We start from the raw sequence: 25482 nt of genomic DNA, 5'->3' as shown, positions 1-25482 counted from the left end.
TTTCTGTCCCTTTCTCTTTTTTTCATTTTCCTTTCTTTCTCTTTTTTCTTTTCCTTTCTTTTTTTTCTTCTTACATGAGATGAAAGGAATCGGAGTCCTGGGGAGTGGGGAGGTGCGGAGGGGAGGGTGGAAGGGAGCCTGGGTAGGTAGTGACGGGGTGGAGGGAGGGGATGCGACTTCACTCCACATTGCTGCTGTCAAAGGCGTGGCACTGAAGGTCTCCGCTCAGGTAGTCAGTCCCCGGCAGCTTCATGCCGTATTTGTCCACACACCAACACAACCCACGCTTCCGGCCTCGGGAGGGCTTGCACTGGGGAGACACCCAAGGGCAGAGATCAGGAGCTGGCTCCCTCACACTGGGGATCAGGATCAATCCTGGCCTTGCCCCTTTAACCCCAGCGATGAAATTCCCAGGGTAGGACCTAGTCCCTGCTCTCTGCTTTCAGCACATCCCCATCTCTGCTGCCACCCCAGCCCAGGGTTCTCTGACTTTTCCTCCTCCCTCACTAGCTCCTTCAGGATGCTTACTTCAGGCCAGATGGCACTTGGAGCCATCAGCAAGGCCACCCACTACCAAACGTGCCTGGTGATGCTCACAGCAACATCCCCACCAACCCAGCAGAGGAAAAACCTCCATCCTTCCCATCCAAGGCAGAGGCAGAGAAAAGCCTTGCTGGGTGGGGAACATCCCTCCTTCGTGGGGCTCTTACCTGCTTCCTCTTGTAGAAGCCCTTGCGGTCGCAGTTGGGGAGGTGGACAGCGCGGGGGACCATCCGCTGGCTGCTCTTTAGCTCCTGCAGAGATGCCTCCATGTGCCTGCGGCAGGGGCCCTGCAAGCAGGAGAAGATGGAGTGTGAGAAGGGGAGCACCCTCACAGCAAGCCTCCCGCTGCAAAAGCCCCCAGGTCCCCTCTCCTCTGCCACTGGCACCCACTCTCCAAGGGTAAAAGCCATCCTGCAGTCACCTGCCCATGGGAGCCCCATGGAGGGAAGGTGAAGGCACCCACCAGCTCAAACTCTTGCCGGAGCTCAGGGATGACGACACGTGGGTGCGCCGTGTTCTCGGCCATGCCCACAAACTTGGCCAGCGTCAGCTTCTTCCGGCGGTCCTTCTTCAGGGCTTCAGCCTTGAGCTCAGAGAGGCGCCCGTGCTTGGGCCGGTAGGCCTTGGGCGGGTAAGTCTCCTCTGTCATCTCTGATGTGGTCGGCTCCTCATGCTCTCGGGACTCTCGTTCTGGAAGAGACAGGTACCAAACTGTCAGGTCTCCATGGGCTGACTGGGGCTTGCTTTTGCACAGAGAGCCTTCTGCCCAATCCCAGAGGACTTCTTTGCACCAGGCAGACAGGATGAGGACAAATAACCAAAGAAATCCGTTTTCCTTTCCCTGTCTACAGCTCTGGCTTTATCTCACTGTGTGGGACTTTTTGAGGCTTTTGTATGACCTCTGAACTCAGGACAGGAAGGTGTCTAAGGACATGGAGGAGTTGGAGGTCTAGGATGGGCTTCGATATACAAGGGCTGTTACCGTTTGTGTGTATCAGTGGAAAAAGACTGGTGTGAGGGTCATCCCACACCCAGAAAGGGACAGATGACACATAAATGAGGCAGAGAAGCCCCTCTTTATCTGTGGTGGGAGGATTAAGTGACAAATTCAGACTCCACCCAGCCTTTCAGATGCAAGAGCAAAAGCCAGGAATGCTCGAAGATGAGACAACTCCAAAGTCAAGGTCAACAACACAGCAAAGCCACCACGTGACAAGGCAGGTACTTCAGCAGTGATACCAAAGATTCAGCTAACAAGTGCTGGGATCTCCAGGGTCCTCAGCTCACAGCCCCACACTCATGGGAAACCAGCCTCCATCTGATGGCATGCACCAAGCAGAGAACAAAGCCAAGGATAATGTTCCCAAGCAAAGCTGCCTGACTGTAGTTACCATTGATGGTAGTATTAGCAAAGGGGGAGCATGTTTAGGTTCTGTCCATGGCAGTTGTCTTCCTGCAGACCCCCTAGATCACCTCAGCGTAACCTCTGCCAGCAGGATGCAGTCAGGAGCCCCGTGCGGTTTATATTTAGGAGCAAGCTGGTGACAGTCTAAACTTAGATGACTTGTGACATTTAGTAGAGCCACCAGAGTGAAAAAGGGCTATTTCTGTACTAAATTTGAATAGAGTTTAAAGCTCCTGAGGTTCCCTGGTCTCCTGACCCCTGGTTCCGAGCAGTCCGGTGCTGATGCCAAGTCTGCTGGGACCAGCAAGTGACCATGAGGAAACTCACTGCAGTAGAAGGAAAAGCATCAGAGTGGCTGAAATCCCTTCCTGAACAGCATCTCCTGCAACTTTGATACCAGTGAACCCAGCTCATCCCCTCCTACAGGATGGAAAAAGCCTCAGGATTAAAATAAAAGCAGTTAGACCCCCTCCCAACCAGGCAAACAGCAATCTCCTTGCAGATGGACTGCTCCCTTGAGCCCAGATGCATCCCCAAGGGGGAGGAGGATGAAGAAGATGCCTCTGCCCTATTAGATTGCCTAGGGGTGGCCAGTGAGGGGGACAGAGGAGATGCTCAGTGGCAGATGGCAGCACCAGCCTGTCACACACACCCCAGCTGGGGGGTTTGGAGGTGACCAAGGGGAGAGGTCGCTGGGTCCCCAAGTCTGCCACAGATACCAGTCTCCTATTCTTCCTTGCTAAGGCGAACTTGCACTCTCCCATCAAAAACTGGAAAGTTTTTCATGGCCACTTATTCGTTAAAGCAGTCCTTTTTTTTCTGGTTCCACAAGAACAGTGCTGGATCAGCATCCCAGAATCAGCACCCTCCTAACTGCCCACAGCAACATAAGTGACCCCCTGCACCACCCCTGGGACTCACATGGCTCCCCAGCATGGGATCATTTTGCCATTTTTCCCCATGATGCTCATATGCTTGGTGTTTTATTCCTTGATGCAGGACTCAACTGCTTCCACAGGTCAGAGCTCCTTTATTCTAAGAGGGTGACAGACAAGGGATAGGGAAGAGATTGAGTAAATTTGGAATGACCCCCCGGGAAATGAAACTGTACAAGGTGCAGTTGAAGTCCATCCTTTGCCTCAAAGATATTGTGGCAACTCAAGGTCCAAAAGAAGACCAAAGACATCCACAGTGACTAAGTCCTTCCACGGCATTGAAACACACCGTGTCCCATCCCAGGAATCCCTTCTGGCACCCACTGCCAGGGCTAGAGAAGGCAAATCCAGGGCATCTCCCTGGGCTGCCCTACGATAATAAGGGGAGGGGAGGTTTCACATTGGTGCTGGCAACCCTGAAGTAGCACAAGAGGGGCACAGCTTATTACCTCTGCAAATAAATGAGGAACAGTTACCTGGGCAATCCTAGCAAATAAAAACAAATAACAAATGAAGGGTACCACGCAGTGAGAATTCAGTCAGAAAAACAGTATGGGGTGTCCAGTCCCCAGGACTCACTCTGCAATGGGTGTGATTCCTTTGCAGCAGCTCAGCCTGCTCATTTGGTCAGCAGCTTTAGCAGCAAACAAAATAAGGTAAAGGTGCAAACACCTTCTCTCTCCTCTCCCTGCAAGCTGTCAGCAAGCCAGAGTGAGCTGTGGAGCCCTTTCAGCAAGGGGAGATAGTAGCCACAGGAGCTGTGCAAGGGAGCTGAGGACTGGTGTGCACTGAAAGCTGCCCAGCTCCCAGCCCGAGTCCAGTGCTTCCTGCAGGGCTGAAAAAGCACCTGGAATTGACCCCCCCTTCACTCTCCCTGGCATGCATGTGTGCCCCTCAAGCAGCGATATGACAAGGGATGGCTGTGGTGGGACTCCTCCATCTGTCACTCAGCAGTGGTATCTGGTTTGGGTCTTTATATCCCAGTGAGTACCCCATATATGCCTTGAAGGGATCCCTTTCCTCCACCCTCTAATGTTTTTTATAGCCTAATTTCCTTCAGGAACAAGGCTGACGCAACCCCTTCTCATGCACCCGATGATCTGTTCCCTAATTTGATACTAACAAGCCAATTTTGTCAAACTGAAGGGCAGAAGTCTCTGACACAGAAACTCCTGACAAGCTCTAGGCAGCTGGTGAGAGACCTTCCTGGTGCCAAGAGGAGAGGGAAAGGCAGAGCCGGGACATGCATCACCCATGCAACTCCCCTGCTTCTCTTCCTGGCTGGCTCATCCACCTGAACCTGCAGCTGCCCACCGCAGCCAGGACCAGACACTCACATCAGCATCTCCAGAGCTCCTGTCTCCGCCAGCCCATCCTCACCCACCAGCTCATTCACTGACCCCTGACTGCCCCTGGGCTGGCTCATGGCAGGCAGCATTGGCACTGCTGTGCCTCCGCGCCTGAGGAGATGCCGGCAGGAGCAACGCCCAGTTTCCCCAAATGAGCCTTACTTGTGTCTGTCTGAGACTCTGGAGTTCCTCCTCCCTCGCTGTCAGGTTCTGGCCTGCCACACAACCCCTTCCCGCCTACTACCATCCGCCTTGCCAGCCTGGTGGCTGGGTTTCAGGCAGTCAGCTGTCTGCAGAGGCAGAGCACACTGCACAACCATGGGCACAAGGCATAGGCAGCAAGGCCCTACTCATGGTGTCCCCAGATGAGGGACAGTGGGAACCAGGAGGTGGGTGGCTCACACATCTCCACCCCTTCTCCCCACAACTCAGTAGAAGCTCACCTCTCAGCAGAGGTCCCAGGCTCGCTGGCCACACAGAAGAGTGACACTGCTGGCCAAACTGAGGATGCCTGGCTAGCATGGAGGTGACAGCTAGGCTGTAGCCACCTCAAAGGAATAAGGCCTACTCCTACAGCCAAGGCATGAGACTGAACTCAACTCAGAGCTACCCCATGGGTTCATGTCTGGTCTGATGCTGTGGTGCCCAGAGAAAGAGATGCAAACATCTGGAAAGGCTCCTGACCCTGGCCAGGCCAAAAGGACTGTGCTGTTGATGTCCTAATCCACGAGTCCTGGCAGGCAGAAAATACCCATAACAGAGCATGTGGGCTGTCCTCTGCCCTGGGCTGAGTGCATGGTGTTTTCTCCCCACTCCAGGCTAGCCAGAGGGAGCTATTTGCAACTCTTCTACTCTGCCCTCCAGAAGGGACAGGGAGTAGCAAAATACCAGGCACTGTTTCTCGGAAGCCGCAAATTACTCCTGTCTGGCAGCCTGCTGTCCCCACCAGATACCGTCCTGCCCCTGGACAAAAACCCAGCCTGGGTGCTTCTGGGCTTCAGACGCTTTGGACCCATGTGAGGTCCCCATAAGGTGGTGGGTGCATTCACATGGGGGAGAGAAGTGTGTGGGAACACTGCCTTCCTGCCTGCTGATGTTACCAAATGGCTGAGAGGCTTGAATTTTTGTAATGCATTTTCATCGGTTCCTGGCAGAAGGGTAGGAAAAGGATCTATTGACCACTGCTGCTAATGATCCTTGTTTGCTACAGCCACAGTCCACTGCTAGAGGACTTGCTGTCCTGTTCAACACCCCCCCACCAAAATCCACATCCACCTAAGAAGGACATGCACAACCACAGCACAACTCTGCTAAACAGCCTTATTGATTATTATCATGATCATTATTATTTACAGCATAGGCACTAACATACACCACTTAATAAGGAAGGTGTTGGAGAAAGACTTAATGGGGATCTCAGTTAAATCTCTAGCATAGGAACGACACAAATGTGAAGTTGTCCAGTCCTCCCTCTGCCCCCAAACAGCCATCTCTGTTCAGAGCTGCTCATTACATATGGGTCTTATACAGGAAATCTGTGCTCAGGTACCTGGCTGGTAAAAACCCTCACTGAGGATTTCCTCCAGCTGCCCTCCCCACTTGTCCCCACTCCAGAGGAAGGGATATGTTTGACCTACACCAGAATTTCCTAGGATGGGCAGGCAAGTTCCTACTTGTCCTGGACTTGCACCTGTGACCATGAGGGGAAGACAAAAATTCCTCCTTCCTGGTCATCACAGAAGGACAGCCACTGTGTTTGCATTCTCAAAATATAGGCAGGGAAGGGATAACGCAGACAGGGAAGGGATGTAAAGCAAGGAGTGTCATCTCATCTCTCGCCCTTTGGCAGCTGGAAAGCACATCTGAGCAAAAGCATTCCTGAACTCCCCAGAGGCCACCAGTCAGCCCAGGCAAAAGGGAGCTTCCACCCGCCTAATGAAGCACAGCTCGTTTACATTCCGGTCGCAGGCACAACCCCCAGCCCCGCACACAACTCCGCAGGGTGGGCAGCAGAGCCGACTCGGGCACTGTGCCTGGGGCTGGGGTCACTGCTCCAGACCCCCGCCCTGGTGAAGTCAGGCAGTGATCTCAGACGGCCGCCCAGCCCGAGGCCATCTGGCACCCACTGGGGGAGGAGCAGCCAGGGCTGGGGATGCAGGCTCCAGCCAGTCCCTCTGCTAGCCCAGGGCGTTGGCTGCCAGAGAGCCAGCTGCAATGTGCCTTGGACTTTCGACGAACTTTTGTGCTCTGGTTGGGACTTGGCATCAGGCCGGTGCAGCCTCTCTGGTAGCGACTGGTGAGGGAGCATGCTGGTGAGGCTTGCAGGTGATGAGAGACTGGGAGGAGACACCACACACCAAGGACAGAAAAACAGCAGCCCTGCTGGGACTGCCACCCCGCCTCCCACAAGTCTCAGCGACATGCCACAGCCACTTAAAACAAATCTGTGTCATATAACACCTGTCTGCTAACAGAGGTGTTCTGGATGGCTAAACTCCATGTCTAAGTCATTGCAGAGATGCTGCACCCTCCAAATTGTGACCAGCCACATAATTTGGCTTGGGTGCTGATTTTAGGGTGGAACAACATATCTTCAGAAATTCCAGTCTCTTCTCCTATGGCTCCAAAGGTCACACTTAGGCCTCCAACGGTCTGAAGTGAAGAAAAGTAACTCCCACCATCTCTTCACTATTGCTCCCCTTGCAAACTGTGATGTAATTCTCATGGGTGACAATGCCAAGCTGTTTTGCAGGCACAGGTGCAGTAATAAGAAAACACAGACCCTATATCCTTCCCTGGGAGTTAGGCACCTCAACAGCTGCCACAGGCAGCAAATCACCTTTGTGATTTGCAGAGTGTGGAGGGAAGCCTTTAGCAATCAAGGCATTGTGAAGTGCTCACAGAAATACCCGCTCTGCCCCACCACGCCCAGTCACCTACCAAAGATGTATGATCAGAGTCCAAATAGTGCATGGCTCAAAAGTCACACAAGCTTTGGAAGAGAGGCCCTAGGGTTTCAAAAGCCTTATATCCCAGTACCTTATATTCCTGTGACAATATGTTAAAAGTTAATGGGACCTCACTACCTTGTTCCACAGAGACACCTTTTAAGCGAAGAATATGGATCAGTAAGACCAAACTCAGAGATGGAAAAACAGCCCTAAGGGTTACAAAGATTCAACTCTAGGTTACGAATTATCTCCATTTTATTAAACCAAGAGCCAGAAGGATGCTTGGGAACAGCTCAGGAATATCTAAGAGCCTCAGAGAGCAGGCATTGATGGCAGACGGATATGCTATACTGTGGCCTTTTTTTTTTCAGTTACTGTTTGGGCTTTGCTGAACTAGCCTGGAAGACCAGCTCTTTCTCAGGTGATTAATGTCTCCTCAGCAGAAACCTGTGGATGCAGATTCTGCTGTATCAGCCAGGGCTCACCCGCAGAGCGTGAATATCAGGTGCTTGGGCTGCCCCCAGGTTCACACAGGATTCATGGGAAAGGGAGATCATCATCCTGATGACCTCAGTGTCCTCATACAGAGCTGGAAGGTGGAGAAATGCAGCTCAGCATGTGGGAAAGGAGCTCTTAAGGGAACCAGCTGGTCTGCCGGTTGTCTTGGTCTGCTCTGGAAGTACAGGGCCTATCTGTAGGAATGGATCTCTGGGTCAGCACCACTTCTCCACAGTGCCAGCAAATGCCACAAAGGTGGGTGTCGAGGCAGGTGGGAGAGGTACAGCTATGAGAATTGGAAGCATAAAGATCTCTGTTGCTATGTGCCAAATAGTACTTTCTGAGCTGCCCTTCCTTGCTGCAGCCACAAAATAAAACTCTCTGGGAGCAACTCTCTAGAGCAAGGAGAAAAGCAGGTTTAGATATGGGGAGCTCTATGACATAAGCTCCTTCTCTACATGTTGCTAGTTGTTAGTTCAGCACTCTTCAAGCATCCATGCTGTGCTGGAAGAGACAAGCTTGGGCACCAGCTGGTGCACTGATCTGGTGCTGCCTTGAAATGCACAAGCAAGGACTGGGGCTCACCAAGAGATATTGTCTTTGTCTGTCTCTTCCTCTCCAAGGAGTTCTCCAATCTGTCTACAATCAGTTCTCCATGCAAGTGTGGAAGTTTGCAATGCATATACAAGACACACCAAGACCAGGTGAAGGTCTGGGTCAACAGGCAGCATGGCCAGAGAACTTTGGGTTCCCAGTGACAATGGTTTCTGGCCAAAGGAGAACTCAAAATGTCTAATCAGTAAAAGAATTGAGAAACTTCCCAGAGTTTCTCCCTCCAGTAAGATGAAGAACAAACATCCATTCATTTCAATTAAATGATGCTGATGTGCACCACCTTGCAAAATTGCAGGCACTCATTGCTAGATAGCTGCTTGTATCGGCCTGACATTTCCTGAACAAAGTTATCTTTCAGGGAACTGAATTGGCAAGTGGAGAGGAAGGAAGTATTGCAGGATTAGATTTACATCAAGAAGCTCCTGTTGCTGATGCACTGATGATAGGAAGATAAAACGTATTTCCTTCACATCATCTGGAGACTGCAGATGTTCCCCTTTCCATATGCTGAAACTGGAGAAGAAGCTAGAGCTAAGTTATGACCCAGAGAAATCTAAATAAATCATAGTGACCAAGACATATTCTTCCTTCCTGAGAGGGATGAAATAATTCAGCCTTTCTTAGTCGTGCATCTTTTCCAATAAATCCACCCTAGTGGCAGATATTTCATTGGTTATAATAAAGGAGGCAAAATTCCCATCAAGCTGCCAAGGAATTAAGAGTAGAAAAGAGCAAAGAAGGAAAACTCAGAGAAGATTGCATGGCAGTTTTTGCCTGACAATACAGGTGAGGAAAATCTGGATTAGCTCCTGACAAGCATCGTTGAATTGTTTACCAGCAATTTCTCCCTGGGGCTTATCAGTGGCAAAAAGATGAAAACACACATACTTTAAGGTTTTCTGAATGAAAACAATGTTTGTTTTCATCATCTGACCGCCGGAGATGACTTGGAAAAAATCTCACTGTGTCCTTAGAAATGAAATAGGTGTGATGAGTGGAAGAGAACCCTAATAATGTCCATCAACTATCATTACAGTTCGAGAAAGAAGTGGGAAGGGGGACCTTTTTGGCTGCAGGTAGCTCAACATCAGCAATGGAGGAAGCGTAACTAGGGAGGAGGAGTAGGTACCTGTTCTCTCTTGGACTACGTGGGGCCTGTCTCTAAAACTCAGACGAACATTGGTGTCAATATACACGAGATGTCAAGAAACCTGGACTTGAAGGCAGGTGCTGACAGGATGCTGATGCTATTTTGATCTCTGAAACCCAAATATTAAAAATCATAGTAGAGTCAGGTGCTAAGAAGGCCTTAGAAGCTGAGCCATAACCAGAAGAGTGCTGCTGGTGGCTATCAAAAGCTGGGCTGTTAGTGGGAATATTGTAGCATTTTACTCTAAGAACAGTATGAAATTAAGATGAAATCCCTGTATTAAAGGAGATGATCTTGGGAAGAGGATGTCCTACCAAAGATATAGTCACTATAGGTTACACTAAGATCTCTGATCTGCTTATGAATGAAGGTGCCTTTTGCCTTTTGGACAGGGTTTTGAATCTGATTTAGTTTTATATTGAGCAGAAGCTTTTAACAAATGCCCTGTTGAAACTGAATCTGGTAGATGCTGCTCCCACTAGAGGCTGGTGGTCTCCATCAAAAGATCTGTTCCCACAGATAGTTATTGAGGGTCTCTGTTAGCCTCAAAACCAGTCAGGAACTGGCAGAGCCAAGAAAGCCAAACCCTTTGTTTGCCCCCAAAGAGAGGTAAAGGAACATCGAGTGGAGAATGGAGATGCACCTGTGTCAGGCACTAGACCAAAACTGGTCCAACGCCAAAAATATTTCAGGTGTGCAGCTGTAACTGCGAACTCCAGCCCAGCCTGGATTAATTTCAAGGCCTTCAGCCTGACTTTCAGAGTTTTGCCTTAAACCAGATGGAAAAGCTGTGTGAGATCATCCATTGCTCATCTCTGTGTCAACACCAGATGACACATCATCACATGTACCGTCCATTACAAGCTCTCAGGGTTCCAACCCCTGCCCTCAGGACTCCCTTCCATCTTAATGGCTCCTTCTCTCAAAAAGCCTTTGCCTGGAGTAGGCCATGCTGTTATTCAATCATTCAGTCCACTTAAGTAGGACCACAAAAAAGTACCAGAAGTTTGACATTCACACTCTGACAATATTAATATGCAGGAACCCGCCCAAGCTTGATCCTAATGGATGACTCTTACCTCTCCTAGCCATTTTCCTCCCTGAGCTGTACTATTACATACACTAATCCATTCTCTTTGGTCCAACATAATGCAAAGATGCTTTTCAATGTTAAAAAAATATCACGGGTCTCTTGACAGAGAAAAGGGTACAGACCTCCATTTTGGGGTCTGAAAATCGAAGAAAGACAACTGATCATCCCTTGCCTTTCTGGAGCCCTTTCTGGAATGATAAAATCCTTGTTGCACTTTGTTGTTTCTCCTGCAACCTCAAGCCACCTCTGCTATTAAAAAACTAAATAACTGAACACTGAAATGGTTACGAAATGATGCAGTAAAATTTCACGAAATGATGCAGTAAAATTTCACCCATATCTTCTATTTCTTCAGGAAAGCAGGAGTCACAAGTGAAAGCAATGTGACTGCATGTCATTTTCTGTTTAGATGTTGTTAAAATATATTAGGATATACATGTAGCTGTGACTGCTAGACACGAAGTTCCAGCCTAATAAAACTTTCCTTCTTTTCCAGAATCTCCTTTAAAGAAGTGAAAGCCAGGTTCCATAGTTTTCACTGGCTTATTTAATTACTAGTCTAACATCATTAGTCTAACACATAACATCTGATTTCTCTAAGTACGAATAATAAATGGCTCTGTTGATTTAATTGTCTTCTCAGGATGAATCCCATCTGTATTTGGAAAAATTAAATATTTTTACTGTTTTTCTACAAAAAAGAATTATGAATATTGGCCAACTTTGCCCCTAAAGTTACCTTTAAGAAACATTCCTTCTCCCATTTAGTTACGGGATCATTTCCTTAAGTATCTGTCAGGATTACCTTCTTGCCCTTAAATAGCAACCAGAGAAGTTATCGCCATCAACATAACAATTACCTCCATCAGCCAGCCAGCAGTGTCCATCCAACAAGCAAACAAACCAAACTGCAACAACAGCCCTGGAGGCTCGAAGCTGGTAAGAGCTCTCCAATCCTACCAAACATAACAGCACACAGTCCTTGGAGGAAAGAGGTAGCTGATTCCCATAGAGGGGGTAGGTGTCCAAAAGCTTATGATTCTCTGGGCCTGGAGGAAAGATGCTCAGCATCTTGCAGGGTCAAGGCCTACCGGGCTAATAAGGAACAATGTGCCAGTTTGCTGTGGGGGATATTAACGCCCCATTCTCACATTCTGCATGAAAGAGATGGAACTACTGGGGTGGAGTTATGATGAAAAATAACGGGAATATCAGAGGGGTCTGGAGAATGAGGGCAATAAGTGAGAGCAAGGCTTTATGCCTACACACACAAGAAATGCCCACTGACTTCACAGGCATAAATTTAACATGCCTCCTCAAAGTTTAACATGTTGACCAGAGTCTCTCTCTCACACTTGTCCTGGAAACATCATAAACAGACAGAAGACTTACCAAAACATGCTGAGAAATTGATTCCTTGAGAGCAAATTTGCCCATATCAAATCACCAAGAGTTCCAATTTCTGCAAACAGCTGGGTCCTGCTGGTATTGACTTCAAGCAGTAGATTGACAAACACTAAGGGGTCTGCTCAGATCATTGGCAGCAAAGAGCCATCTCAAAAACAACATCTAGCTGAGAGTTGCCTTGGCTACACAGCTGAAGGAACAGTGTGTCCTGTGGGGGTAGAGTGGTGAGGGGATGGGGGATGTCACTTCTTCATCACTAGATGTGCTGGGACCCTTCCAGGATGAGCTGAGGCATGAACCATGACCCATACCCAGTAATCTTAAACAGGCAGCCCCAGGACCCAGGAGCACTGGCACAACTGACACCCTGCTCTGTGACTCACAGAGCACATCACCCTGGGGAGACCAAGTGTGGAGGCTCATGCTAAATGGGTGGGTCCAGGTTTTAGGGGATTCCAGCATGGGGTGTCAGGTATCCCTCTCTTCCTCTCCAGCAAAGCCTCCTCATACTTTTGGTGAAACCTGTCCTGAGGATGAGCAGATAATATCCAATTTTTGCCTGTAAAAATCTCCTTATAAATGATGAAGTGGTTATCAAACTGGCTGCCAGTGAGTTCACACAGGCCAAAGACGATCTTTGGATCATCTCTGACCTCTTCATGCATCATGCCTTCAGGTGCTGTTGCTTCCTCCCCTCAATGCTAGAGGTTGTTTCTCCTGCTCTCAGTTTGCCACATCTCAGAAAATTTTTCATATTTTCTCAATTCAGCTCTTCTTGCACACCTTCCCAAAGGCCAGTTTTTGCTGCCCGGGCATAGAGAAGTTTGCAGGATTCCAGTGACCTCAGTGCCCCTGGCACCATCCCCTCCACTGATGCCACCAGGCACTATTCCGCCCCACATTTCCCCCAGCCCTGGCACGGGGTAGGAGGTGGACTGGCTGCCCTCTTCAAGTCACAGCTTCTCCACATCTTCAATGGGATATATCTCAGTGTATTATCTCAGTCTAGCCAGAAAACACAACCCACCTCCAAGCACAGGGGGTGAGCCTGGATCCACACAGCTGGCTAATCTATCTCCTTTCTCACTTCCCATTGTTTCATATGCTCACCTGCTGCATCTCATTTCTCAGCCCTCAGTGGGAGGATAGGGTAGGCTGATCTGTATGCCAATATCTGTTCTTGATGGCAAAACACCGATGTGCCAGACATAACCAGAACCACTGCACCTAAGAGAAGTTTGTGTGTGCTGCCTGGAAACCACTCTGCCTCCAGAGACAAAAATGCTCCGTGTGTGTGCTTGCACACATTAAATGTTTATGCAGGCGTGCGTGGGCGTGTGAACACAGGTACATGTGTGTGTATGCTCACATGCATATCTTTCCTGTGCATATTAATCCTGCTGCTCTGCAACCCACATAGAGGGGCAGGTGTGTTCCAGCCAAATTCCCCACTTATGTCTAGCGTTGAATTTGCACTACTAAGTGCTTAGTAAAAAAGAAACAAAACAAAAAGGCAGGATTTGCTGTACCATGGACCCTTTTATCTGCCCTGGGACTTTGCACAGGGGAAACGAGCTGCAACTGTTCTTAGCAGCTCACACTGCTGAGCAGAGGACGACAAGCCTCTAAAGGGCTGAGGTTCCCGCCCCCCTTCCCAGGCTGCTCCCAGGCTTTTCAGTTTGCATGAAGTGCTACTGCTATAACAGCTCCTGCAGCTGCTCCTACATCTGCGATGTCTTTCGACTCAGAGCGAGTAGAACTTCCAGCGGACGTTAGGAGGAAGCAGAGCACCACGCTCCATGTGAGGCAGCGCCCGTGTGCTGCTTCTCCTCCTCTGCTTCCTCCCCCTCTGCTGTGACACGTGTGCCAAACTAAGCGACAAAACACACAGAGGGATGTCTTGAAGCTGGCACAGAAGGTACCCAAGCTCTCCTGTCCCCTTCTGTCACGGCTGAGGGGACACCTCACCCTGCAGTAAGGCAAATGCTTCCAGTCGCACATGACTCTGATCATGCCACTGACGTGCCAAAGTCTGGGCACAGGATGCACAATATCGACACAAGGAGGCACAATGTCTTCCTTCAGCATCCCTCAGGTTTGCAGAGGTTCCCGTTTGAGACCAGGCCCTGTTCTCTTCTTGTCAGAGACTGAAATGGTTAATGATTTATGCATTCTAGGAGACTCTGGCAGAATTTTGACCTTTGCATTATACCTCTGATGGGCAGTTGGGCCCGTCCCTCCCTCCAGTGAAGAGCCAAGTCTGCAGGCTTTTGACTGTTGCATTATACCTCTGATGGGCAATTGAAGGTGTCAAGCCCTGAAAAGGCAGGACCTCTGATGGCCCATAAAAGCCCATCCCCCCCTCTCCCAATCAAAAAAGGCGGGAACCAGGACAGACACAAAAAACTCTTGCCCAGGGAGAGTTTGGAGGCTTGAGGCATGGCCCGTGACACTAACCATGGATATAACAACTCATAACTTCTTGCTTCACCCCCAGCAGATCAAGGCCACCACTTCAGCTGACAGACATGGAAGTGGCAACTACCAAGTGTCATCGCTGGACCCCGTGGGCAGTAACTATATACATCTGTCCACTCTCAGCTTTTCTTTTTCCTTACTCTCCCTTACTCTTATCCTGTCTTTCTCTCCCCTATACATTTTCTCCCCCCCCAAAGGTTATCTCTATGCCACGTTGTTATATGACAACACCCAAAATGCTAGCATACCTGGTGATACAGAATTGTTAAAATAAACCTTACCAATATATGTTTTCAGACACCGATTATCCAGTGTCGTTTCACTCTAATCCACCCCAAGGGAATTATTGATAAGAACCTGGGTTACCCTCCTCCCCTTTTTCTGGGGCGGGTCGTAACACTTCTGCAGTGGTGCAAGCGCTGGAGGGGCTCCCTTCACTCACCTGGAGCGAGTCCAGGGCTGTGTGGAAGCTTGGGGCCAGCTCTATCTCTCAGGCACGCACGCGTGCACGCACGCAAGCACAGAGCCACGTCTTTTCTCCGGTGAACTCTGCTGGCACTCGGCAGGAATTTCATTTGGATCAACTACTTAATATTCTCCCTCCTTCCTTAGAAACCAGGCTGCTGAAAAATCCTTCCAGCCAAGGCCCCTCCTTTCCTGTTTGAACCACCCCATTCCTCCCTCCCCCATACACACACACACCGCAGAAACCTGACTCACTTGCTGGCACCTGATGGATTTCACCTATTTTTTTTTTAATATATTGTTGTTGGAACTCCAGATCAAAAGAAAAATGGAGATTTTCCTGTTTCGTATCTGAGGTTTTGCAGGCCTGTTGATACTAGCTTTCACCTTGACATTTCGGGAGCTGCTTCACACAAAGGACCTGCTGCTCACACCAGCCAGGTCCCTCCCCAAGTGACACATGTGCACAAGCCTGCGCGTCCCATGGCCTGTTCCAATGACTGCTGCCCTAACCCTCACCCTCACCCTGGATGTGAGGAGTGTGTGGAGCTGCCCATCTGCCTCACCACATCCCCATCACTCACCCCTGAAGCCCCACATCCCCAAATGTAGAGCAGAAGAGCATGGGAAGGAGGAATGGGGTGGGGAGGGAATATTTTGGGGAGCAATAAAGGACTGCACCAAACACAAGCCGCAGGAAATTTGGGCTCGGCAGTGCTCCTTCTCCGCCTACTTCCAGCTGACACAGCAAAGATGATTTTCTTAGGGCAAATTCTGCAACCCCCCCCCCCCCTTTCCCCTCCTGGTTATCGTTGGCTCATGGTTTCGTGAGGAAACTTGCCAAGTCTTGCTCACTTTCTAGAAAGAGAGCAGGAATGAGAGAGGAGAAGGAAATATTTGACAACCTTTGTTTTTCCACGAGCCTTTTTAGGGCAGCAGGCTTCAGTCTGTGCCCTCCACTCCCCGATGCTCGGCCTGACCTTGCTGTCTCAGCAGGAGGAAGTCTGGCGGGAGCACAGGGGAGAAAAATGGAAAGACGTGGTATATTTCAAAGGAAAACTAAACAAAACAGAGAAAACCCAGAATCCTGTAGCCTGTGCCATAAATGAAGCTCATTCATGTTTTTTTACCAGGAACAGTCAATTACAGCCGTGATGTTTGGCTTTCAGTACAGGACAGTGTCTGACTTGTGGCAGGAAGCACTACAGGGACCGTCCTGTCCGTACCTACATATCCATCTACTTAAAATTAACCTTACCGAAGCCCTCTAATCCCACACCTGCTTTCATTCCAGACCTCTCAATAAACCAGGAGCACATTCTGCTCAGTACCTCCAGCATTTCTCAGTGGCACTGTGCTCAGCATATGTATGAGGAAACTGAGGCACGGTACCTGCGAGCATCTTATCCCCAGGCAAGACATCTGCTCTAGAGGAGAGCCAAGCCCAGCCTCCCAGACTTGGGCTCTTGCAGTACTGCTCGATGCATCTCCACCTCCGTAAGGAGGAAAGCATCTGCAATTTTAAACTTGGCCAGCGTAAGGGCACAAATAGATAGAAATGCAGTTTGATCTAGTCCTCGCCACTGTCACATAGTTTATTTTGCAGAGTGCTGATTCTTTCTCAGCAGTTCACAGCTCAGGGCCAATTTTGGTCATTGATAGATGGGAGGGCCAGGCCAGCATCCCCAGCACACAGTCCCTAAGCTGCTGGCCAAACTGGCAGAGGCCAGAAAGTTCAAGTTAAACTTCATTTCTTTTCTTGCCCTGTTGCTTAGAAACACGCCTATGAAAATATACTTTGTTCTCACACGCTACCAGTCGAATGCCAAATGACTTTTTTCCCCTCTCCCGTCCTCAGGAATTCCTGATTTATTTTTTATTTCTTTTTTGCAATCGCACAAATCTCAAGAGGAGCCTGCTGGTCTCCTGTGGCTTCTTGCAGCAGCCTTTCCAATCCAGGCTCATCTCCTGCCTGCGAACAAAACCTGCCGAAAAGAGGCCCCTGCAGCACTTGGGGAGTCCAAACTGGAAGTGCAGGTAGTGCCAGGGGGTTGGTTTTGCAAAACAAACCTGCAACCACTTTCCTATCCCTCTCCTTGTTCACTCAATGGGTGCTCCCCATCGCAAGAAAATCAAAAGCAGTGGTATTACAAGGGAATTGGCTAAAGTTTTCACGCAGAGCACGTTTGAGAAGTGCGAGGCAGGTGGAATGAAAGGTGATTCATGTTGAGAGCCAAGCACCAAAGCTTTCTCAGGTGCCTTGGTCTGTGTGGGGCACCCTTGCATAGGTGCAAGGATGGGCCCTGCTCTCTCAGCCACTGCTGGATTTCAGTGGCATGGCTTTGCCTTACCCACCACATTGCCTGCCCCTGGCCACGCACATACACATGAAGAGTAAATAAACACTGGGATGACGTGCTCCAGGATACTTCACATATCTCCGCTACCAGCTGTTATTGCCCAGCTTCCTGGGCTCCACGGCAGGAACATGGCTCATGGCTTTACCCTCTGCTCCCTGTGCAGGTCTGCTCCCAACCCTCATCCCTTCCAGCTCCCTTCAAAAAACCAAGCTCAGCTTTGCTGTTTCTGGCTGATTTAAGGGAGTTTGGACATCTGATGTCATTCAAAGGAGGGGGGAAGTTATATATACAGAATTTAGTTTTGCTCTGAAGGATGGAGTGTAGCAACCCAACTACTGCCTGCAAGCAGCAAAGGGGAAAAATAATAAAAGCATCAAGATTTACTAGGTGCTAGAAAGGAGAAACGGAATCCCATTGCGTGGGTATAAGCAGAAGCTTGCTAACAAGTAGAAATTACTTTTTCATGCTCCAAAAAAAGTGAGGGGTTTGTTTCTGGGAGTTTTTTGCCAAGTGGTCCCCCAGACGCACAGACACCCTCTCTGCCTCTCTTTTACACTGTGGCAAATACAGATGTATTTGGAGGAACATAGGGAATGTGTCCTCCTCACATGAGCTAGAGGATCCAGAAACTGGAGTGAAATGAGAGCCAAAGTGAAGGAGTGCTTTCTTTCGTGCTTTTGTCACGTGCAAGAGGCAAACACTTCAGAAGCTTGGCCTTGCACTCATGCTGCCATGCCTGCCTTCATGCTTGCTTTTAACCTGTTCTTTTGGGTTATTAGCCACACCATCATTATTTTTTGCAATCACATACCCTGTCCCTAACGCACCTGCTCTCTTCACCTCCCTGGGCTAAAACCCATCACCCAACAAAGACGTCCAGCAGCAGGCAGCCAGGAAGAGCAGGCTGCAATGATCCCAAGGAGAAAGTGGGAGGCTGAGCAACAAACCCACAGGTGGCTGAGGACTTTGGGAATGCGGCAGTTGGTTGCAAGGAGGTGCCCTGCCCTCTCCTATACTTCAAGTTGCAGAGGTCAGCTCGGACTCTAGAGCAAGGTGGAAGATATGGTGAGAAAAAGGGGTCAGGAAGAGGGTGAAGACAGGAATTCAGGAAAGATGTAAAGGATGTAACTAAGGAAGGACTGGGATGCAGCTGTGACTAAGAGGGTGCATCTGGGAAGTGGGGGAAGAAAAGCTTTCCATTGGGATGGGACAACTCAGAGGTGATGATAGAACGCAGAGTGGGGGAGGCTGTGAGATGATGCAACAGGAGGTTTGACCAGAGCATGGATGGAAAGAAGGATAGGAAAAGTGGCAAGGGGCATGGAAGAACAGTTGGGGAGATGGAAGAGTACCTACAAAGATGGAAAAGCAACTGCATGTGTGTGTGTAAGAACAACTAGAAAGATGTAAAAGTAGCTGGAAAAGTGGAAAAGCAATAGGGGGGGTGGAAGAGCAGCCAGGGGAAGTGGTGGTGGTGGTGGAGAAGCAGATGGAAAAGAGGGAAAAGCAACCGGGGGCTTGGAAGAGCTGCTGGTGGAGGGGATAGGGAGGGGAAGGAATGGGAAAATAGCTAGAAAGATGGAACAGCAGCCAGGGTGTGTAAATGTGTGTGTGAAAGAGAAAACTCAGGCAGAAAGACAGAAAAGTAGCCAGAAAGATGGAAAAGCAGCTGGTGGTGGTGGAGGGGAATGGAGGAGCCGGGAAGGCAGAAAAGCACACGACGGGGGAGGGGGCTGGAAGCGCAGGGGGGGAGGGCGTGGATGGAAAAGCGGGAGAAAAGATGAAAAAGTAACCCGGAAGGCAGAAAAGCAAGCGGGGGCATTGAAGAGCACCTGGGAAGATGGAAAAGCAGCCGGCGGGATGAGAAAGCAACCGCGGGGGCAGGGAAGAGCAGCCAGTGGGAGGGAGCAGAAAAGCAAGCGGAAAGATGGAAAGGGAGCCGGAAAGACGGAAAGGCAAGCGGAGGGTCATGGAAGAGCACCCGGAACGAGGGAAAACGCAGCCAGGAGCTGGCGGTGGGGTGCAAAAAGCCGGTGGAGAGATGGAAAAGGGGCCGGCAAGGCGGAGAAGCATCCAGGAAGGCTGCGAATGGAGGAGCGGGGTCACTCACCAGCCTTGGCTTGCTCGCGGTAGCTCTTCTCGCTGAGGCAGACGGCGGTGCCGTGGAGGAGGGCGTGCAGCGGCTTCTCCTCGCCCTGGCGCGGGAGGCAGCGCAGCCCGCGGGCGCAGCGCTCGGTGTAGACGCCGCAGGGCTGCCCGGCGGGCAGGGCGCAGGTGAGGCAGCAGCCGCAGCCCGGCTCCTTCACCAGCTCGCAGCCCAGCGGCGGCGGCGGGCAGAGCGACAGCGCCTTGGCATCGCAGGGCTCGCACTGCACGAAGGAGCCCAGGCACCGCGACAGCCCCGGGCAGGCGCCCAGCAGCACCAGGAGCCGCAGCAGCATCGCGGCGGGGATGCTGCGGGACGGGGCGCGGGGAGCTGCCGGGGGTGGGCGGCGCTGGCTTTCCGCTTGCCCCTTCTGGGGCAAGAAAAAAAAAAAAAAAAAAGGGAAAAAAGAAAGAAAGAAAAATTAAAAAATAAAATTCAAAAAGGAAAGCGCAGCCCCTGCTTGCAGGCGTCCCACTCTGAGGTTAATTCTCGGGGTGCGAGACCCTCCCGATTTTCTTTTGGCGTTAGAAGGGGGGGGGGGCGTCTAGGTTTGCTTTTTTGTCTTTTTTTTTTCTTTTTCTCCTTCTTTCAGCTTTTTCTCGCCTCGAAAGGGGGAATTCGCACCGCGATCCGCGGGAGCGCAAAAAGAGAGGGGGAGGGAAAGAAGGGGGAAAGGGAGCGAAGCCTGCAGGGGTTGCACAGCCTACAGGTTGCAGGGGGAGGAGTGGGGGAGCAGGGGGGTTTGGGGAGGTGGGACCGCGATTTCACACACGCGCACACACACACACACACACACACTCTTCCCAAAGGACTGGAAGGAGGCAGGTTGAGAAGGGAGCAAAGTTCCTTGAAAACCAGTGTCCTGCTATTATTGCATCAAAGCAGTCAAGAGGGGAAAAAAAAAAACCAACAACGCAGGAGAAGGAAGAGGGGATGCAAAGCTCCCCTTCCCTCTCTCTTCTTCTGCAGGAGGAGAAAAAGTCTCTCCCGACGCAGCGAGCTGCTGGGAAGCTTGGTATGAAGCAAAGTTGTGTTTCGATCGGCTCTGTTCAACTCTCCCGCTTTCCTCTTCCAGGATTTGCAAAGGAAAAAGAAAAAAAAAAGACCAAAAGAGTAAAAAAAAAAAGTTTTCTGCAAAGTTGGAGTGTTTTGTTGCAAAGTCTGCAGAGGAGCGGTAAAAAATCAGGGGGAAGGGGAAAAAAAAGAAAAGAGAGGAAAAAAAAAATCCACTTTGTAGATCTCCCAACACTTTTCCCCTGGAGAAGTTTCTAAAGAGACTGAATACTGCAGAACAGGCTGTCTTTTAAATAGACTGCCTCTGGCTGCCTGCCAGCCCCTCGCTGCAATTTGAGATCCCAATGACACCTCAGCTTGACTAGGTGCCAGCAGCGAGGGCCCTATCAGTGCGCTCTCGGGCCGTGGGGGTGGGGTGCGCAGCTCCTGACTTCTGGGCTTCAAACCCCGAGCAGTGATCAAGGATAATATTATGAGGAGAGACAAGGGGAGGGGGAGGGGTAAGGGGGAAGCCGCGGATCGGGGTGGGGGGAAAGTTCAGACCTTCGCGGGTTAAAGGGAAAAAAAAAAAAAAGCAAAGTGGTTGCCATTGGGTTGCAGGGCAGCCTGGGCTGCAGGGAGTCTGGATGGAAGAGGTCAGGGCTCTGAGTTTGGGGAGGAAGTAGAGAATTGAGTTAGCAGGGCCTGATCCTGTGTGCTGTCCCCTGTGCTGCTGGGGCAAGGACCCCGATCTGCTGCCTGGGTAGCTGGAAGGCTGGGGACCCTCGGAGGAGGAGCCGATGTGCCCAGCACTCACCAGCTCCAAAGGTGAGCGCAAGAGGAGATGGCTGGGTGCCTGCCAGGGTGCTACTCTCGGGTCCAGGAAGGAGCCTTTGTGTGTGCAGGGTGCCCGGCTCTCCTCTTCTGTCCCTCTGCCCCTGGGCTGGGTTTAAAAACGCAGTGAGGCTTTGCCCAGTGCTAGGGTGCCCCCCTGACACCCCCAATCAGCAAGGGTTAACGCGGCCGGACAGTGAGCAACAGGGAGGGCTGGGTTGCTTATAAGAACTGTGTTAGATTCCTCTTTGGAAAAGTTCGCTGTTGCTTAGGGCATGCCAGAAAACAAGGGGAATTTTGCCATGTGAAGTCCAATTTGCACGTTTTAGCTCATTCTTCTTCTGCCTCTTGCCCTGCACAAAATGGGGAGGAAGAAGAAAGAAAGAAACGACGACAACAAAAAAAGCACTTTGTAGTGCTCATCCCCTATCCTGGGCAGCTTGGGGTTTGTTGTCTTTTGTTCCACCACCGCTGCATTCCTCAGGGTTACAGTTCTCTCGGCCCTAGTCTCTCTCACTTGCCTCTCAGTTGTCATTCATCGCTAGGAGCGGGGAAGCTGGAAGCGCGTAGGGAAGGGAATCTCCAGCACTGGGGTGTGCAGCCCCGCAGCTGCCCTGGCAGCTGTGCTCAGGGGTTACACCTGGAGCAAGGGTATGAGCTGAACCTAGCTGAGCCAAGGGTGGGAGTCTGCTCAGAAGCACAAGCACAGGGGCATCTACCAGGGCAGTGGCAAATTCAAAGGGATCAGCCTGTTCTGGGTGAGGTTTACTTGTGATTCAAGTCAAGCCCCCTTCCACATAGGCACACACTCCTCCAAAGCTTCATATTCCCCGGGTTTCTTTTTAGATCAGTCATCTGTGCAGCTGCATTGCATGGATTTTGCCACTAGAATGCACCCTTATCTATGGTAAGAGAACGGATGGTTGCTTAAAAGCATTAACTCCTTCTTCTCCAAAATTTCCATGCTTAAGGCTTTTGTTGCACCTCTCAGGTGTTCCTTGTTTTACCATGCGGACGCAGTAGTAAAGATCAAATTCTTTCTGTTCTTACCCCTTGCCCTTCTAAAAGGAAGGCCACATTTCTAAGCTTGGTTGTGTGGTTTTTTGTTTTTCTTTCTATCAAGAGTTTTTCCAGAGATTTTATTTAATACTAACTGAATCTCTGCTTAGATCACAGTTAACTGCAAAAAAATAGGCACCTTTAACGTAAGAAAAGCACCCCCCAGGGATTTTATCTGTAAGTGTTTTAAAATGGTTTCTCTAGTTGACACTTAGGACTTTTACAGCATATTAATTGCATCCTGCCTCTGGTTTTTATGAGAATCTGCCACTGGTCTGAATGGGTGCTTTGCAGAAAATAGCACCAGGCAGAGAATGAGTGATCACTGTTCACCTGGAGGTCTGGATGCATTTTGTGCGAGAGCTTAGGGCAGGAGAGAATTTGCTTTCCTCATTCTCTCCACCACCCTGTAAGAAACAGTGTGCCCCGGATTAATACCTGGTACAGAGACAGCAAGAGTATCAGAGGGGTGGAGGAGAGGTTTCACTCCCACTCCAACCTGTGAGACACAAAATGGTGAGGCATGTAGAGAACTGCCTCCATCAAGCCCAGCTGCAAGCCCTGGCATGGAAGGCTTGGGCACGGCTGGATTGCCATGGGGCAGAGATCCTGTGAGGGATCCCGGGGAAAGCTGCTCTAATTTAGGGCTGTCCGGGAACTTTCTCTCCAGCTTTCAGGCCAAGATCTGGGTTGTGTGAAGTTGTCTTGCAGCCACCCTCATTTTATTCCTAGGCTGCATTCATCCACAAAAGCTTACCTGGAAAATGAGTCATATCCTCAACCAGAAGAGTACAAGATTTTAGCCATGAGATGTGCCTTGATGGAAGATTTTCTCCCATTTTATGAAAGTAGTCTCAGCTGTGGCATCTTTGGGCATCACCTATGTTGAATCACTGAGCCCAGCACTGGGCTCAACTGGGCTCAACTGCAGGTGACCCCCTGGTGTGTGCTCTTCATGCTCCCTATTTTTGTGGCATTTTTTGCTGATGCCAAAAAACCCCCCTACTACCCTGGGAACATAAGACAGCCACGGAACAGTGTGCAGCGTATGGCTGATCGTGAGCTGTAGGAGAGCCTGCAGCTAACAAAGATCACATTTCTCCTGACTTATGCTCTTCCAATGGAGATCACAATCATGTTTTATGTTTATAAGACATGCCTTCTTGTTTCGAGGGAGTGAACAGAGAGCGTTCAGAGGAAACCAAGGTTTTTATTAGTGTCTTCTAGTGTATTTCATTGCTGTAGGCTCTATGTGTTACATATGGCTCTGCTGCAAAAGAGAAATAATTATTTGGAAAGCAGTTACTGTTCTTAACATCTCAGATATGTCACACTTCATTATGATACTTTCTATAATGTGCAAAAGCACTGACTTTCCTGGGTACGATAAAGAGGATGGAATACATACTTTTATCAGTTTGGGCTAATCTGTGTTTTGGAGGCACTTAGAACATCAAAAAAGTCCAGTCAATCTAAAAAGATTAGGAGCTGAATCACAGATACAAGAGTGAGATTTTTTTTTTTCTTCTCCCTTCAAAACCACGGTCCGGTTTTTGTACATCTGAAACACATTAGCAAAATAATGCATTTACAGGAGAATGTATAATTTTTTTTTCATGAGCAAGTATTAAAACCCACCAAACAGTTGTGAAATCAGGTGCCTGAAGCATCATTGCGAAAAAAAAGCCAATACTTCAATTCTTAGAGGGGAAAATGACAAGCAACAAAAGCGGAACTGATGGGACAAGTCTAAGACAGAAGTGCAGAGAGGAGAGATGAGCAACAGCAGGAGGTGCAGATATCAACACAATATTTCACTTTGCATGGAGGCTGCGTTGAGTGTCAAAAGTAAAACGTGATTTCTTCCCAAGATATTTGTTCTTCCTTTGGACAGTGCCTTCTTGCTTGCAATGAGAACCCCAACAAGTGTTTGGAGCTTCATGCTGTGAGCCCCTTTCCAGCAGGATCCATCAGCCCATTCTGCAGCAGTGGATGTAGTAGAGCTAGTGAGGGCTAGGTGGCATACTGGATACATTGGAGAGTCACCTCCAAGGACTTCCTTCCACATCCAGCAAGGGCTAGGCTGAATGAAATTATCTCTTTGCAAGCAGCTTTCTGTGTCATTAAAAAAACAAAGCAACCGATGCTTCCAGAGAAGACAGCATCAATGTTTTGCTTTCTAACATGCCTCATGGGGGTATCAATTTTAAACCACATGTAGAAATGAAGTCTCCCCCCATCAGATCAGCGCCTGGGTGTTCTGCAGGGCTGTGTTGGCTCTGTTTCATATTATCAGGGCTCAGCTGCCAAGATTTCCAGTGGTGAGTGGTGCTGGGGTGCCTCCATCTCCCTGCGGAGGCACGAATCAGCTTGGGGTGCAAAGTGGGGGGATTCATTAAGTGAAGGACATCAGATCCTGGGCATCAGGAAGTATGTTGGGGTCTTTTACAAGAACCGAAGCATAAAGGCTATGCTGGATGTTTAACTGATAGAGGCAGAAATAGCTCAGGGGACAAATTCCTCTTGCCTGAGCACAGATGAAATTAGTTTCTTCTGCTAACGGGGAAAAGACAGATGTTTCATCATGAGCAGACCACAGAGGTTCCCCTTTGCACCTTTCTGACAAGAGTGGAGAGCAGAGGTCATTGTATTGCTGGTGGCTCTGAAAGGACCGGAGTGCGGGGCAAACAGTTCAGTGTCCCTCCCTCCCTTGTGTGTGGCCCAGCAATGAGCAGGTGCTGTGACTCTCCTGCTCCACTGGCCATGCATGCCACAGTCACGGGCCTGTGTATGTTCCTGCTTCCCTGGGGTATCGGGAAAGTGCAGTCTGGCTCCAGGGAGAGATGCTGGATGACTGGACGTGAGTTGCAAAAGAATCGTCAGTTTCCCCTGTCTGCGCAGCAGCGCTGATGAGGCTTCTGTGTCTTGGAGGGGACCGGGTGGGCTCAAAGGGCTGTCTTTCTAAGTGGCCGGAGATCTTGTCAAGGTGTTCTGCAAGCTGGAAATAACCCTGTGAATTGCTCACTTTCCACCTCACCTTCCCCCGCTCCATGCTGCCCACATTGTTTTTTTGTTATTAATTGTTTTAGATTCAGACAATGCCTCTCCTTTGGCCTCAGGCAGACGCACTGGCTGAATCACTAAAACACTTTAACACACATCTGCTGAGGCAGCAAAACCCAGTCTCTCTCTCCTTCTCTC

The 25482-nt window shown here is 49.8% G+C and overlaps 1 protein-coding gene across 1 annotated transcript; it reads right to left on the bottom strand.

The window, feature by feature from the left end:
- IGFBP5 (insulin like growth factor binding protein 5) lies at nt 1-19690 on the bottom strand. The gene is made up of 4 exons (XM_017825376.1): nt 19360-19690; nt 1007-1233; nt 711-830; nt 1-310 (listed from the first exon to the last, which is right to left on the bottom strand). Exons 1-4 carry the CDS (start codon nt 19688-19690, stop codon nt 179-181), a joined length of 810 nt encoding a protein of 269 aa, XP_017680865.1. The 3' UTR covers nt 1-178.
- Between the last annotated feature and the right edge of the window lie 5792 nt (nt 19691-25482).

The sequence above is a fragment of the Lepidothrix coronata genome, unplaced genomic scaffold, assembly GCF_001604755.1.
Source record: "Lepidothrix coronata isolate B3197 unplaced genomic scaffold, Lepidothrix_coronata-1.0 Scaffold118, whole genome shotgun sequence".
Lineage (NCBI taxonomy): Eukaryota > Metazoa > Chordata > Aves > Passeriformes > Pipridae > Lepidothrix > Lepidothrix coronata.
The sequence above is the reverse complement of the archived record's forward strand: the minus strand, read 5'-3'. Positions and strand labels throughout refer to the sequence as shown.

Coding starts and splice junctions, on each gene's coding strand:
- IGFBP5 (XM_017825376.1), bottom strand. CDS start 19,690: ATGCTGCTGCGGCTCCTGGTGCTGCTGGGCGCCTGCCCGGGGCTGTCG. Junction 831..1,006: donor TCCGGCAAGAGTTTGAGCTG/GTGGGTGCCTTC, acceptor TCCTGCTTGCAG/GGCCCCTGCCGCAGGCACAT. Junction 311..710: donor GCTTCTACAAGAGGAAGCAG/GTAAGAGCCCCA, acceptor GTGTCTCCCCAG/TGCAAGCCCTCCCGAGGCCG.